Here is a 14727-nt window from a genome sequence, read left to right as displayed (position 1 = left end):
GAAGGGTTGCCCTGGTGGTGGATCAGTGTTGACTGATATAAAACCCTTGTACTGTAAACATTAACAAACGAGTAGACAAACGTTATCTATTATTTTTTCAAGCTCGATTTCATTTTAACTACCATTCCCAAACTATTTGTATCAAAAACATAACCTCGCGCAGGACAAAATAGTATATATAGGCAAATCTATGGAAAATTAGAAGTGCCACTGGAAACTTTCTAGCACAGTTACTTCCCTCAGGTTTTATCAATCCAATCCTTTGCCTGGTACCTTTACTTTGCTATGCATAAATTGTTCACAATTCAGTTTTTAAAAACATAATTTGTCATCAGATTCCAACAGAAACGCTGTAATTCCTCACGCGTGTTACCGACCCGTCAAGATGACTACCAACACCGTGATAAGACAGAGCTTTAAGCAAACCAAGACGGTACCGGCAACGAGTACATCACCAAACAAAAGTTTTAATGAACAGAACAATGGCTATGCACGAGCGTCATAAATCTTTGTACAATTTCTTTGCCGTCCTCTGAAAAACAACAACATGAAATGACTACGTTCTGCGTATTTGGAGAAAGCGAACGACGGCGGCTAATTTTTCATATTTTCATTTGGAATTGAATGCTGGCCAGGCGTTACATATTTAGCTTTAGCAAGTTCTGAGACCAATAGGCGCACTGAACGAAATTCGAAGGTAAAATATAAATTCATTTTTTTACTAGACATTGTTCTCGGGGTCGCCGCGGTAATTGCTTAAACTATCTCTTATTTCTATTAGCGCAAGTACTCGACTCACTCGACGAATCCAATCCAGGATACGAACGATAACAATAGATTAGTTTAAGAACAGAAGACATTAAGACATTTTAGACATTTCTTGCGGAAATGTCTACAATTTCGGCAAACACATTCTCGAAAACTTGAGTCACTTGACGAATCCGTTGTCCGTGGAATCCTTAATTTTACTCACTCTCATAGGATTGCGAAGATCTACTGCATGCATTAGAAAAATGATTAAATACATCAATTTATCAATTTACCTCGTCTCCCCACTTTAAGCAGTCGTTCTCGCGATCTTTCAGCTTGTTGTAGATGTGGAGGAACTGCAGTATACCGTGTTTCCGAACATGATCTGCGTACTGTTTTGTCTCAGACCATGTAAGAGGAGTACCCAAAGCGAGAAGGCCCATGTTGGATACTCAAGCTGCAAAGATATAAAGGAGTAACCGGTAAACTGATAAAAAGGCGTTCTTAAAACACGCCAGATGTTTAATAAATCATTTCTGGAATAAATTTGGCAAATCGCCTTTGATTTTGCCACATATAAGTAACTAATCTGGCAAAGACATGTTGTTTTTGACCATCGTTTTACAAGACGGAATAAATATTGCCAAATTATAAACGAAGACAATACGTCAACTGTTGTTGATTCGAAAATGGGTACAGTGTGAGTGTGGAGGGAAAAAAGTTGGCAACATTGAAACAGGTCGAAGAAATGAGTGTGAAAACAAGGGTGTGGTGGGAGTAATACAAGCGAGATCTTTTCTGTTAATGTTGCTGCTGTTCTTTTTTGCATGGCTGTGATCCAGGCAATAAAGGAAAGATTCCTGTTTGGCTCCAAAGAAAATTGTGCCTTCCCCATCATCTAATATTAACCGCCATTTACCCATGTTCGCTGCATTGCAGACCCATCCGCCATTTTATAGTCACAAACATACTTGGAAGTCACGTGATCAGTTAAAAAAACACTTGTGAAACACAGATGCCACAGATTACATTTCTTGGCAATGTCGATGTCCCAATGCACGGTAAAGTGGGAAGATGGTAAAAAAAACCTGTTTCCGGGGTCGTTTTGCTTATTCATATGAGCCATATTTTCCAAGTCATAGTACCTGTTATTTTAAAACAAAGGAAATTTCACTTCACATATCTATCAATTGAATTCCTTAGATGACAACGTGGATACTTTAAATGTACATTGCAGTCTTTAACTGTATTTCGAAATATCGAAGCGCGCGAGTGACGTCATAACTCAGACAAACTCAGACAAACTAAACGGAATGCTGGACGGTTTGACGCTTTTTTAAGCGCATAAGGAAGTGTTCCTAAAACTATTTTTAAAACGAAAATTTGGCGTTCATTTTCCTCCTGTTTCTCCCAGAACACGCTTACGTTGTCTGACTCTCGCGGGGTTCCAATAATTTGCATTCTATTTTTAGACTTCGCGCGCTTCGTTTTTAGAATTCTTTATCATAATTTCATTAAAATTACACTATGCTAAACAGCCAAGAGAGACTGCCTCAACCGTGGTTGTCTATGTCCAATCTTGCAACATCAAAAAATAAGGCTATTTACGAATGACTCAAGTGTACCTCCGCTATTAATCGCCCAAGGAAACTGTCTCAAAACGATAGAACCACTGCTGTGTCGCCTCAAAGTCTCCAGGAATATTTAAAGTTTCCATACTACAAACCTTGTGGCAAATATCTGCTTAAAATCCCCTTTTTGAATTATTTCCATGAATGCAAGATATTAACTACTGCAGAAAACACACTAAAAGAAACGTCGATAAATTCTGGACGTACAGATAGCTTCTTGTTTCGTTATTCTGACCGTGGGAACAACAGTCACTGATTTGTCAGTTTTATTTGCAACCTCTCGGGCGTGAAAAACTGACAAGGACGTGTCACAAAATCCTCGGTTAGACTGTCTGCGACGCAGGCTACGTTTACTTGCAACAAAAACAAAGTTCAAAACTCAGAATTGTTCTTATTCATAACAAGAAGCCTATAACGGCGCAGTAAAATTTAAAATGCATTATCTCAAATCGAAGGAAATCAGTTTTGTGAAGCAGCACTAGCCAAAGAACAGCAACACGACAACTCTAGTTAATGGCAAAACCAGAAAAAACAACTGCTCGCACATTCTCTTTGTGATATCTGTTAACCGTGGGAACAGTTAAACTCCATTGGCTTCTTCATTTAATACGCCTTATCACGGTTTTCGACGCCATCTTGACGGGTAGGCAAAGCGGTCAGAAATTACATTGTTTGTCTGGGAATCCGATGGCAAATAACTTTTTCCAAAATTTCATTTTACACAATTTGTGAATCGCAACGTTATTGGAAACTAAGCCTAGTTGAAGGATGCAGCTTGGCTAGAAGACGCTCAGTGAATTTTTCTAATTTTCCATAAATTTGTTTGGCTGGGTAGACGCCGTTCGCGGGGAACAAAATTACAGACAAATGTATGGAAAATTAGAAAAATCTGAACGTCTTCTAGCCAAGCTACATCCTTCAAACTTGGTGAATACAATCTTCTACCTAGTATTTTAATAACGCTGCGATTCACAAATTGTGTAAAATTCAATTTTTTTTTTTTTTTTTTTTTAAAGTTATTTGCCATCGGATTCCCATACAAACACTGTAATAAGGCCTATTCAGGATAACATTTGATGACTTTTCAACCAACAACAAATAAGTCTGTCCGTATCTGGACAAAGTTCAAATTATATGAAATCTGTAAAACGCAGTCCCCTAGCATGAAAACTGCAGTCCAATAACTCTTTATTTGTTGAGAAAAAGTCTTAATTAACCGAGCGATAAATCATAGGATCACAGCTATAGCGAATTAGCATCACTTAATTTCAATTTCCGCAAATATGGTCTCAATGTTGTATTTCCGATCCGGAGATCCTCGTTTTTTTTTTTGTTTTTGTTTTTTTTTTTCTAAATATATCACAAAGATTTTTAAACATCTCTTATTTTTGATTGATTTTACATCATCTAGGCCTTAATTTTGAAAAATTTGAACTAGACAATATCTGCGAGGGAAACACAGGGCTATTTAAGCCCACAACATACAGTCAGGAATATTTAAATATCCCAAACTTTTCTAAACATACTAATATTTTCAAAATATCTCGTAAGCTTCAAAATATCCCAAAAGCCGGATATCCGGAGATTTGTGGAAAGAGCTAAAACACCGTAATTATGACTGTGGAGTGGCTGGTGAAAAAATCCATGATAGAATTTTACAATACCATGCAATACACTCACACATAAGAATATGTTTCATATGAATATCGAGGCTGAAATTTACGAAATTGTAAGAATATTTTAATAATAAACCTGAGGCTGAGATTTTGAAAAGAATATGATTATTTTTGTGTAGAAATTTTTTAAATACGATGCAATTATATGTTTTTGACTAAACGGTTTAAAATTATTCCTCCTCTAAACGGCAAAACTGGCTAAAAAGCAACAAAAACAGCACTAGCCGTATGTTCGACGCTATAATATGTACTTATTGACTGAGTGGGAGGGCCGGACGGGAAAATATTTGGCTCGAGGTCAGGACGTATGTACGGACCGAGTGCAGCGAGGTCCGTGCGTCCTGACCGAGAGACAAATACTTTCCCGTCCAGCCCGACCTTACTCAGTCAATAAGCATTTTATCATATGACCACTTAACAATTAAACCTAAATAGGACGCGATTACATAACATCAGACGGCCGTGCGGAAAAACCACAGAAAAGATTCTACAATAAAAACTCAGTGTCATTTATTTCTTCGCGTCGAACAAGAAACTCACAATTCATCGAAAAATACGACTCATTTTCTCATATTTGTTTTTATAATGAAGTCCACAATTACAATTCATGCTAAAAAGCCAACAGAAAGTTGACATAAAGCTGTCAAAAATATGACAAAACCATCAAAAACTTAGCGAGTGACAAAAGTTCGCTTTACGCTTCACTGAAATTGTTCACAAATCTTCATCTGAAGACTCAAGAAAATGTCGGCGTCGTTTCAAGCTATTTGTCGACCTCTTGGATTCTCTTGAACAAGGGAGAACCAGCAACTGAATATTAATGACACCGATGTTGGCTCCAGCAAACAGAACCTGGGTTTCCTGACTTTGCTGGCTTTGCTGTGCAGTGGAAATTCAAGCGAGTTTTGTTACCTGGATGAACTGTACGGTAATGAACTTGTGTTCGTACTCAGTTTTGTCTCCTCAAACAACACTGATGTAGAAACTGCAGAGCAATTTATCCTACTGTACAAAAGGTATATGTTTGTGATTTCTCTTCTCCCAACTCTGGACACTCGAAGAAAAAATTTATGTCGTACTTTGTTTTCTTCGCGACTTGCCGATTTTCTTGCTTTTGACCCACGACGAATTCGTTGATGCTTTCCACTGAAAGAAGTTTCGCCTCAAGACTGTTTGCTTATTCCGAAGGTTAGTTATCGGACAATTCATCCAGAAAAGTTGTTTTCTTGACCGCCTGTTTGCTTGTTGTTGGCTTCTGAGAAATTTGTGAACTTTTTCATTTGTGAGGACTGTTGAGTTTCTTTCTGTGCTTCCGGGGTGAGTTGACGACTGAAGTGGTTCTACATCGGTCAGTTCGCCTGGATAGTAAACTTCGCTCTCAGCATGTTCACTTTCAACACTCATTTTGAAAAGAACAAAATTTTCCAGCGACAAAATTGTTTTGTCATTAACTCGCATCGAGTTTCTAGTAGGGCCGTACGCATTTCTAGTACGTGTTTTTCCGGCCCTATCACTTCGACGCGTACGGCCCTCATACGGGACCTTTTTTTCTTATGGCCGGTTCTCCAAGGAAATTGCGCGCAGGGCCGTACGGGTCATATGATAATATAAGAATATTCACAAGAATATTTTTAGCCTAAAATCAAAATGAAAATAAGGATGTTCAGCCTCGGCCGGAAAAACAATGTTCTTATAGAAAAGAGTACGGTCATTTTTAATCCGTTGGAAGCGCGACTCCCTTCTTGCAAATACCCGGCAACTCCTTATATACAGTGGCCTAGTGGTATGTCGTGTGCTCTTGTATGAATTAAGATAAAAATACTCAAGTGAATGAATGCACACCGTTGGCTCCCAAAAGAAATTAGGCACCTTAAGCAACAGACGTTTTCGTTGACGACGGCGACGTGACGACCGATAAGAAACTGTGGCTAGAACGGCTTCAGGTTGCGGTCGCGACAGCAAGTTATATCCTTCAAGAAGGATTTCTCGGGCTAGCATCACATATTTTTGTTCTGTCCACTCCATCTACGAGTTGGAGACAAACTATAGTTGAAAAATAACTTGATGGAATTAAACCTTATACTATACATGTTTTACTAAGAGATGTAAAATCATTGCGAAAAATAACGAAACAATTTAAGTTTATAAACTTTGCCTGCTTTGAAATGTCAAATGTAAAAAGCAAAAAATACTTTCCATGTAAAACGCGTATTGCTAAAGCAATTAATTGCGATTTTTAACCAAAGTTTGTATCACCGCTCATTGAGAAAAAAAAAAAAAGACTTAAAAAAACTTAGACTGCCAAGATTACACACACGCACACTTTGTTGTGCTAAACATAGATTTTGAACAAAATCTCAGCTCACCGCGTTTTTCATTCGACACAATGATCGGTCGCTCAAATACAGGAGTTATGCCAGCTCTTTTGACAAAGAATCGAAAACAGCATTCTGCGAAGGATGCAATAATCTTGTATGTACAAGAAATAAAATCCAGGCGAGTAAATTTGGTAGCGCGAAGTTTGTCAGCTCTTGTAAACGTTAAAAAAATACATGTACACACTGTTCGAACGAGTCGATTAAAAAAAGTCTCTGTGTTAAACGAAATACCAAGACGAGGGGATCGCCAAAATAAAATCAATGTTATTTCAAGCTATAGCAATCTACCGATTATCCGTTGAGAACACCTGAAAAAGCTAATTGTACTAAGCGGCATTACGTTGGATGGAAGCAACCTCTTCGCTGAAGGCTAGTTTGACATGCGAAAAACAATTTTCCAATTAAGAAATAATGAGTCCAGGAATACTTCCAGAACATTGTTTTAAGCATAAAGGCAATCATTATGCAACTTTACCTTGGTTCGGCACCAAAGTAGCCCAAAAGTAAGCTAAAAGGGATCAAAACAAAAGATCAAGTACTCACGTTTTTCGTCGCGACGTGAAACCCCACGTTCTCACGTTCTCGATCTCAGGGCAACGTCAGGTCACAACGTGTTGTACATGCGCAGTGACGTCTCGAAAGAAATGTCACGTTTCCGGTTGCCGTCGTCAGGTCGGCGACGTCTGTTGCTTAAGGTGCCTATTGTTGTTGAACTAGAATGGTTAAATAAAGCAGGTCTGAAGATACACCGAAGGATTAGATTACAAGCGTCATATGCAAGTTATGCTGACTAGGCCGGAAGTTTCCACATCTCACTTTCATTTTCATTCTTATGAGCGGCTTTCAACCAGCCATATCACGAAAATCCCTTATCCGTCTCTACGACGGCTACAAAGCTGTAAAATCACAAGAAACGATCAACAAGAAGACAACTTAGGTGAGTTCAAAGGAAACTTGTATTGCTAATTTTATACATTTTAAGAGCGACAGCAACATTCTCCAAACACTGCACATGCACAACCTCTTAGAACGAGCGAGGGTCATGAATATATATTCTGCAAAGACACAAAGGAATAAATCGTCTACTATAGTAGTTAACTACAAGAATATCAAAAGTGAAACCTTGCTGTATTGCAGACTCATTGATTAAGTCTATAGTGTTACGGTATCGCTTGACCGCCAGAAAGATATACTACGAAACTCTTCTACGAACCCAACTTATCTATTTAACAAGACGCTTTGCTGCGTGTACCCAGGCAGTCGTTATACTGGGAAGCAATAGCTATATTGCAATTGAGCTAAATGTTCTGCATTTGAAGTTGTACGAAATTCAATCGAATTGATGTGCTTAAGCTATTCTGCTTTTGATTGCATTTCTTCGAATCGATTAATAGCTTATTACTCGTTTGCAAGTCTTTAGGATGTGAAATGAGTAAAGGTCTTTATATCAACCTATAACCGTTTCAGTCTATTTTCCTTAGCCTTTGTCGTTGTTATTTGCGTTTCTCAAGCAAGCGAGACATTTTGAATTTCACTGTTATGGCGATGCGTGACATAGACCTACGAACGCGGTTGTCGAAATCATATCCTTATCTCTTGATTTTTAGCCCATTTAGAAGTTAAAGTATTAGGAAAAGTGCTTCTGTAAATGCTTGTTTGTTCAGTACAGATAATCAGCCGCCTAGATAGCCAAAGTTAGTTCCTGATGTTTGCAATATTTTCCGGCCGCAATGTAGGCGTACCGCGGAGGTACACCAACACGGCGGTTCCATACTGGTCTCTGTAAATTTGTGCAAAAACTTGGGAAAACGCAAAGACCTGAAAATTCGAGGAGTGTCATCTTTATTAATCTCCTATAACATCACAATTTCTTGATTTTATCCACTAAATGGTTTTCGAATAAATTTTTTATTGCGTCAGGATTGCGCGACAGTGCAAACCAAGAATTGTTTTGCTGGGGTCACTGACACGCATTAGATTCTTTCAGCTTAAATGTACAATAATTCGCTACATGAGTTTCACTCTTGTTAAGACACATAACTCTGTTACAAGCAAATAACGAGAGAATATCGTTTAGTTCGAGATTTTATCTTTATTATACTTTACGAAGTTTCTCAGAGCATTTTACTTAGGTGTACTCGAACAGATAAATTCGTAAACAAATTCTCTAACCTTTCTGCTCTTGTTGCTCAGACGTTCTTGAGCTCGTGCTGGGATTCTACTTGGATCACGATCACGTCTAAAAATACGAAGACGCTTCTGAAGATGCTTTTTATCAAGTTGAAGAGTTGATAGCCCCGGTTAATGACTCCTTTGGTATAACATGATTCATGATTCACTCAAAATGTTCGCTCGTAAATCGATCTCTCGTAAGGCTTGCAGCGACCCGTTCCGAAAACGCTTAACGTCCTTTAGTGTTGGTCTACCTTGAACGGTGTGTTCGTTTGTATATGATTTCATCGCCCTAGAAATCATGGAATCCGTGCTAACTTTTCTCGACGACAGCCTCTGTAAATTCCATGCGCTGTACGCATGCACAGGTGGCGCATGCGCTTTAGAGACCAGACGGCGATTTGTGACTGAACGCGGAAAAAAAGAAAGCCGAAAGTTAAACCCAGGCCTCACTGCCTGGGTAACAATACGTAATGTAATCTTAGCCACAAAGGAGCGATTTCTGAGCAACACAATCTACTACCAAACTAAGTTAAGCCTACTACTGCTAAACTTTAGTCACCATTGACACGAACCCACAATGAATCTCGATGTCTCGAAAGAAATCTCCTTACGGTCCACTTAACCTTAAAAAAAGTCCCTCAATAGATCGTTTTCACGTGACGTCATCACTTTCTAAAATCCAAAACAAAAGAGCCACCAAAGCTTTTGTCCTCATCAGGCGCAAGAGGCGGTATATTTATATCTGTTTACAATTTTACAGCTCAATAGCGTGCTTCGTTTGGAATCCAGAGCATTTTGAATTCCAGGGTTATCGAGGTGCGTGACACAAGGCTATTATCGAGTTTGTCGAAAAATATATACTTATCCCATGATTTTGAGCCTTTTTAGAAGTTAAAGCATTAGGAAAAGTGCTTATGTAAATGCTTGTTTGATCAGTACTGATAATCAGTCGATCGCCTAGATAGCCAAAGTAAGTTCTAGTTGTTTACACTATTTTCCGGCCGCCATATTGGTGTACCACGGAGCTACACTAACATGGCGTTTTCATACTGGGCTCTGTAAATATCGGCGAAACATTTCGACGAATATCTGAAGTTTGGGGAAACGCACAGGCCTAAAACTTGGAGAAGTGGCTTATTTAGTTATCTTCTATAACATCATAATTTCATAGCTTTTTCCACTGTATGGTTTTCGATTTATTTTTTTATTGCGTGACAGTGAAAACGATCCATAGCGTTTACAGTAGCAATAACACTCTATAGCGTTTCCACTCGGTCTCTGCCGAGAACAACAACAGGACTGTATACTACCTAGCTGACTCTTTATAAACATTTAACTACTATTCTAGAACATTCTTGGAGCTTCTATTTATGTAGCATTACATTATAATTACATCATGCGTAGAATGTTCTAACATGTTCCATAGCGTGACAGTAGAAGATTCTGGCACAAACACTGCGTGACTTGACATTCTAGAAGTTTCCAGAAACTTAAATATTCATGTCTGCTCTGAGTGTCCCTTTATGACATAAAATATATTTCATGCCTCGGAAGTAAATTGGAAGTAAATCATTATCGTTCCATAGTATACCGTAGTCAGATCGTTCTACCAAACGTCAGATCGCTCCTTGGTCAGGCCACAATTTTAAGAGACAATCCAGTCAGACTATTCGAGTCATAAAAAGTCAAGAAAACCATTCTTAAAGAGAAACGCCGACGTACTGTCTGAAGGTTAATAATATCGATTCACGGACCGAGTTTAAACAGATTACAAACATCTCCCTTGATTGTATTCGAACTTAACATCTTATCATATTGTATTAAATTTTTAGGTTTTAGCTTCTCGATCGATGCAAAGCTCGTGGCGCATTCCGGAAAACCGAATCCAGTCTAACAGGAGCATATCACGTGAGGCTAATAAGCTTATGTTCTCAGAACACCGCGACTGTTTCCTTACTTTTTGTACCTTGCAGGCTGAACTGGCGTGAGCGATGGTTTACAAAACGGGTGAGGCCGCAGAAAAAAAGTGTTACGCTCGAGGTGAGGAACTGGTGTAAATGGGCGGCAAATGATAACAAGATACCGTGAAGACACTAAGACGGGAACTGACATAAGCTGTTACATATCTCTCAAGTAAAACTTACCCCAATATTCCAACGAGAAGCGAGGAATTCCAATACACTTTCTTGAGGGTGTTGATCAGAAAAAGATCGAAAGAACGAAATTAAACTGTATAAATAATCTATGTAACTTAATGTCTGCCCATTGTTTTTAGCCCTTATGGTTATTTTGGGCAGGCAGTACTCTATACTAATTTAATGTTTATTGTAATTATTTTATAAATTGTGAGTACAAATAAATGGTTGTTGTTGTTGTTGTTGTTGTTGTTGTTGTTGTAAACCCTTCGAAAGATTCGACGACTACAACCTGAAATGGTTCGTGGATGGTGTACTCAAACATCCACGAGATCAGGTAATTAACATCGGTAACTAAATCCAAAAAATTAATTCAGTCAATAGGACCGCCAAAATTATCATGCTAAATAAATACATGTAGCGCACGCGGTTACACTTATCTCGCCTTTAAACCTTGGATATCATGAAAAAGCATCTAACAATTTCCTGATACTATATCGAGCGGATTGCTCTTCTTTTGTTTGTTTGTTTGTTTGTATCACTCGTAACACGGGCAATCAGAGAAGGCAGAAGTTTCTGCCGAAATATGTCAAGTAAAACTTGACCTTACATCAATTTAATTGGAAAGCCAACAGTTCCCTAATGTTTTATCGAGCTTGTTGCACAGAACTGTGCTATGCATTAAGAGGAATAACGCAAACAAAATAAAAAGCAAGGTTCATGATGGTGCATGTATTCCGCCCAAATACTTCACTAGATCACTCACCGTAAGCCTTTCCACAAATATTACGTCATCTACATTTCTTTCCGGAAACTCTCAAAATTTGCTCTAAATATATCACACAAAATTCTTAACTCGAATAACCCTTAAAATATCTCTTATGTTTGTCTTAAAAATTTGAATTTGAATCACTCGTGAGGAGTAATTTTAATTATCCCTCACGAGTGATTCAAATAGTGATTCAAATAGTGATTCAAACCAAGAAAAATTTGAATTTGACGGCAGAAGTCGAAAAATCGATTTTTCTCTCTTTTCGTCCACAAATAGCCCTTAGGTAGACATGAAACGTGATGTAGCTTTTTGGAGTTCGAAGCGGTTTAAATTCGAGAAAATCGAGGGAAACGATTTTTGCCTCGACGGTCACCAAAATAGCCGATGGCAAAGGCTTAAAATTAGTAATCTAAAATTAATTTGCGTCCGCGTGGAAAGGAAAACCAAAACTTATCGATCCTTTTTCTTGAAAGACAAAGTATTCAGCTATCCAAAACAGGTTAGAACTTGACTTGAGCACCATTTGAGAATAAACATTACAATTTTGAAAAAACCTCTTTCAGTTACTAAGACGAATTCCCAATTTACGAATAAATTTCAGAGATATTTTTCGACAAGTGCCATGACTCCAAATTCCTTGAAACTTCGGCTTTGGAACACTTTATGTTGCTGTAAAACATGTATTAAAATCAGCTTGGGTTATTCTTCCTGTGCTTTTTGAGGCCCGGCTGAAAAACCCCGATTTTACCTAAAAACATCACGAAAAGTAAACAATGGACTTCTGCGTGTTGGTGTGAGGGCAAGCGGGTACAGGCATTTAAGTCCTTATATTATGAGTTCTTTGTACTAATAAGCAAAGTTTTTGTTTGCACCTGTAATATAACGGTAAAACAGTTCAATCTCAACGCCAAGTAACTTTATTTAATCCGAGTATGTTTTATCGCATCGAATGCCAGACACGACGAGATGTCGATTTCACACCAAGGGGAAACAGGAAGTCACAAACTTTTTACTACGCGGCCGTCCAATAATTAATATAAGATACCTAGTCGCTAAAGGAGATATTTACCGAATTAAAGCTCAAAACAGTTGCGTTTTCTGTAACCTATCAAGTTCGTTTGCAAAAAGTGGAAAATGCAATATGGCGTCGGGTTCGGTTACTATTCCAATATGGCGTCGGGCGCGGTTACTATTCCAACATGGCGTCGGACTCTGGCGCTCTCGTTCGGGCCGACTAATTACGACCAGCGTCTACACCTGAGTGAGTGAGTGAGTGAGTGAGTGAGTGAGTGAGTGAGTGAGTGAGTGAGTGAGTGAGTGACACATTTACATATCGGAGTCCCCGCAACAAACACGTTTCTACGCTTCGCGTATCCACGAGTTTAAAAAAATGGACACCGCAAGACACATATAACAGGTAATAAAAAGAGACTGTGATACCCGTGAAATTCGACGGAATTGTGTGAGACCATGCTCTGTATTTCTACCAAACTAGGGTATCTAAAAGATAGTAACGCTGCGACACACTCTGTTTATACACTATGTTTATATTTTACGCAGTGATTCATCTACTTGTGCAAATTGTCTGCAAGAAACAACGAAAATGTAACTTAAGGTAATTCCCCTGAAATGAAACTGCACATAGATTTTTGTTCAAACTTTGTCCAATGGATATTTATTATATGAGAACTTAAATTATAAAATAAAAAAGGGAGGTGCCCAGGCTTGTTTAGGAGCAGTGAGGCATTGAAAATGTCCCATTTTAGCGTTATTTAATGCTTATTACATGAACGCATTCCAAGTTATTGAAATCTCTTTGAGAGACCAGACTCGTGAAAACAAGCCTCAAACTACAGTCAATACTTGTATCGGACACAAATAAACTTTTAAAGTGTGACTTTGACAGACAGCTGAATCCTTGTTAAAATATTGGAACCAAATTGCTTGCCACGGCTATCAAACTGTAAAACAGAAAAGACTACAGTGCAGCTGCTATTTTTCTTAGTTATTCAATTTTCAAACATAGAAATCAGATCGGTCTTCTCTCACGCAAGGCTAATGGTTAGTTGATTAAAATGACTGGAAGAAATTTGGGTTGCCTGAGCTCGTTAGTGAGCTATAGCCATTTTTCAACTGACAGAACTCAATATCAAGGCAAATCCGCCATGTTTTCAATGTGCGCGTGCACGAACGCGCGCTAATGACGCCATAAATTATGCGCAGTAAGGATGCGCAATGCAATACTGGGGAATGACCTTAAAATCTGTCCTTGTGTGCATCAACTTTATGCATTATGACGCCTCGATGGCGAGGTGTGACAAGGGATCGAGACAAAAAAGCACATAGTGATCTGAACTATGTTTGGACCGTAATAAAACGATACACATCAACCTCCCCTTTACCAGATCGCGAAAATCGAAAGATGTGGAAATTGTAGGAACAGAAATCTAACTTATAAATTCTGTACTGATACCCATTAAATGTCTCTAGACTGTGTCGAGGACGCGTCCATCGCGATGTGTGAAAATGCTAAAGCTTTATAGCTTAAATTTAGGTTTGGATGAAAAGGAATAGATCGCAGCACTTATGAAATTAGCGTGTTTTCGTTTGTTTAATTATTCTACAAGCTTTAATAACGACGATTTCACTTCATTTAAGAATTCGACCAAGGAGGTGAAACTGCTAAGAAATCATAATGATATGCTAAGTTTGAAATTAAGATGTCTCAATAAATCGTCCAGATTTACAAACTTTCACATACTGCATTAAGAACAAAAACAAGAGTTGTGAAAGTCAAGCACGGTCTCCTTCATATCGTTTTACAAGTAAATCAGAGCAAAACATAACCACTAACCTTTCTCGCTGGAATCCACGCGAAAAAGGACGACAGCTCGACGGTGTGACAGCCTTGTGTTGTTCGGGGCGCAAAGAACTCTGGTAAAAATTGGCGCAGTGCATTCTGGTTAATCCGCCACAGCCCACACTACTGTGGCTGAAGCCTCCAAGAAAAGCAAAGCTCGCTGTATAAGGAAAGCCGCAACGAGAAGCGTGATTACTGTGATCTATGCAGGTAAACAAAAGAAATATTCAAGATCATAACGAGCCAGACGTTCTTAGCAACCAAAAAACAGACCCCCTGGGATCCCGTGGAGATATATCTCCACGGGATATCTAGTTTTTACTTACAACATTCCAGTGTAATCATATCCC

General features: G+C 38.6%; 1 protein-coding gene across 6 annotated transcripts in view; it reads right to left on the bottom strand.

Annotated features, from left to right (window-relative positions):
• LOC145494735 (glutamate--cysteine ligase catalytic subunit-like) overlaps positions 1-14727 on the bottom strand; it is a 44496-nt gene that overhangs the window by 16959 nt on the left and 12810 nt on the right. For 5 of the 6 annotated variants that reach the window (XM_081474308.1, XM_081474307.1, XM_081474305.1 and 2 more), the window contains 2 exons: positions 10755-10775; positions 1044-1207 (listed from right to left, as the gene is read on the bottom strand). In XM_081474308.1, the coding sequence (XP_081330434.1) occupies positions 1044-1193 (150 nt within the window). In that variant the 5' untranslated portion in view covers positions 1194-1207; positions 10755-10775. Of the gene's footprint in view, positions 1-1043; positions 1208-6978; positions 13919-14727 lie in introns of those variants that run through there. The other variant, XM_081474310.1, reaches the window with a different exon arrangement.

This window comes from Orbicella franksi, chromosome 8, assembly GCF_964199315.1.
Source record: "Orbicella franksi chromosome 8, jaOrbFran1.1, whole genome shotgun sequence".
Lineage (NCBI taxonomy): Eukaryota > Metazoa > Cnidaria > Anthozoa > Scleractinia > Merulinidae > Orbicella > Orbicella franksi.
The sequence above is the reverse complement of the archived record's forward strand: the minus strand, read 5'-3'. Positions and strand labels throughout refer to the sequence as shown.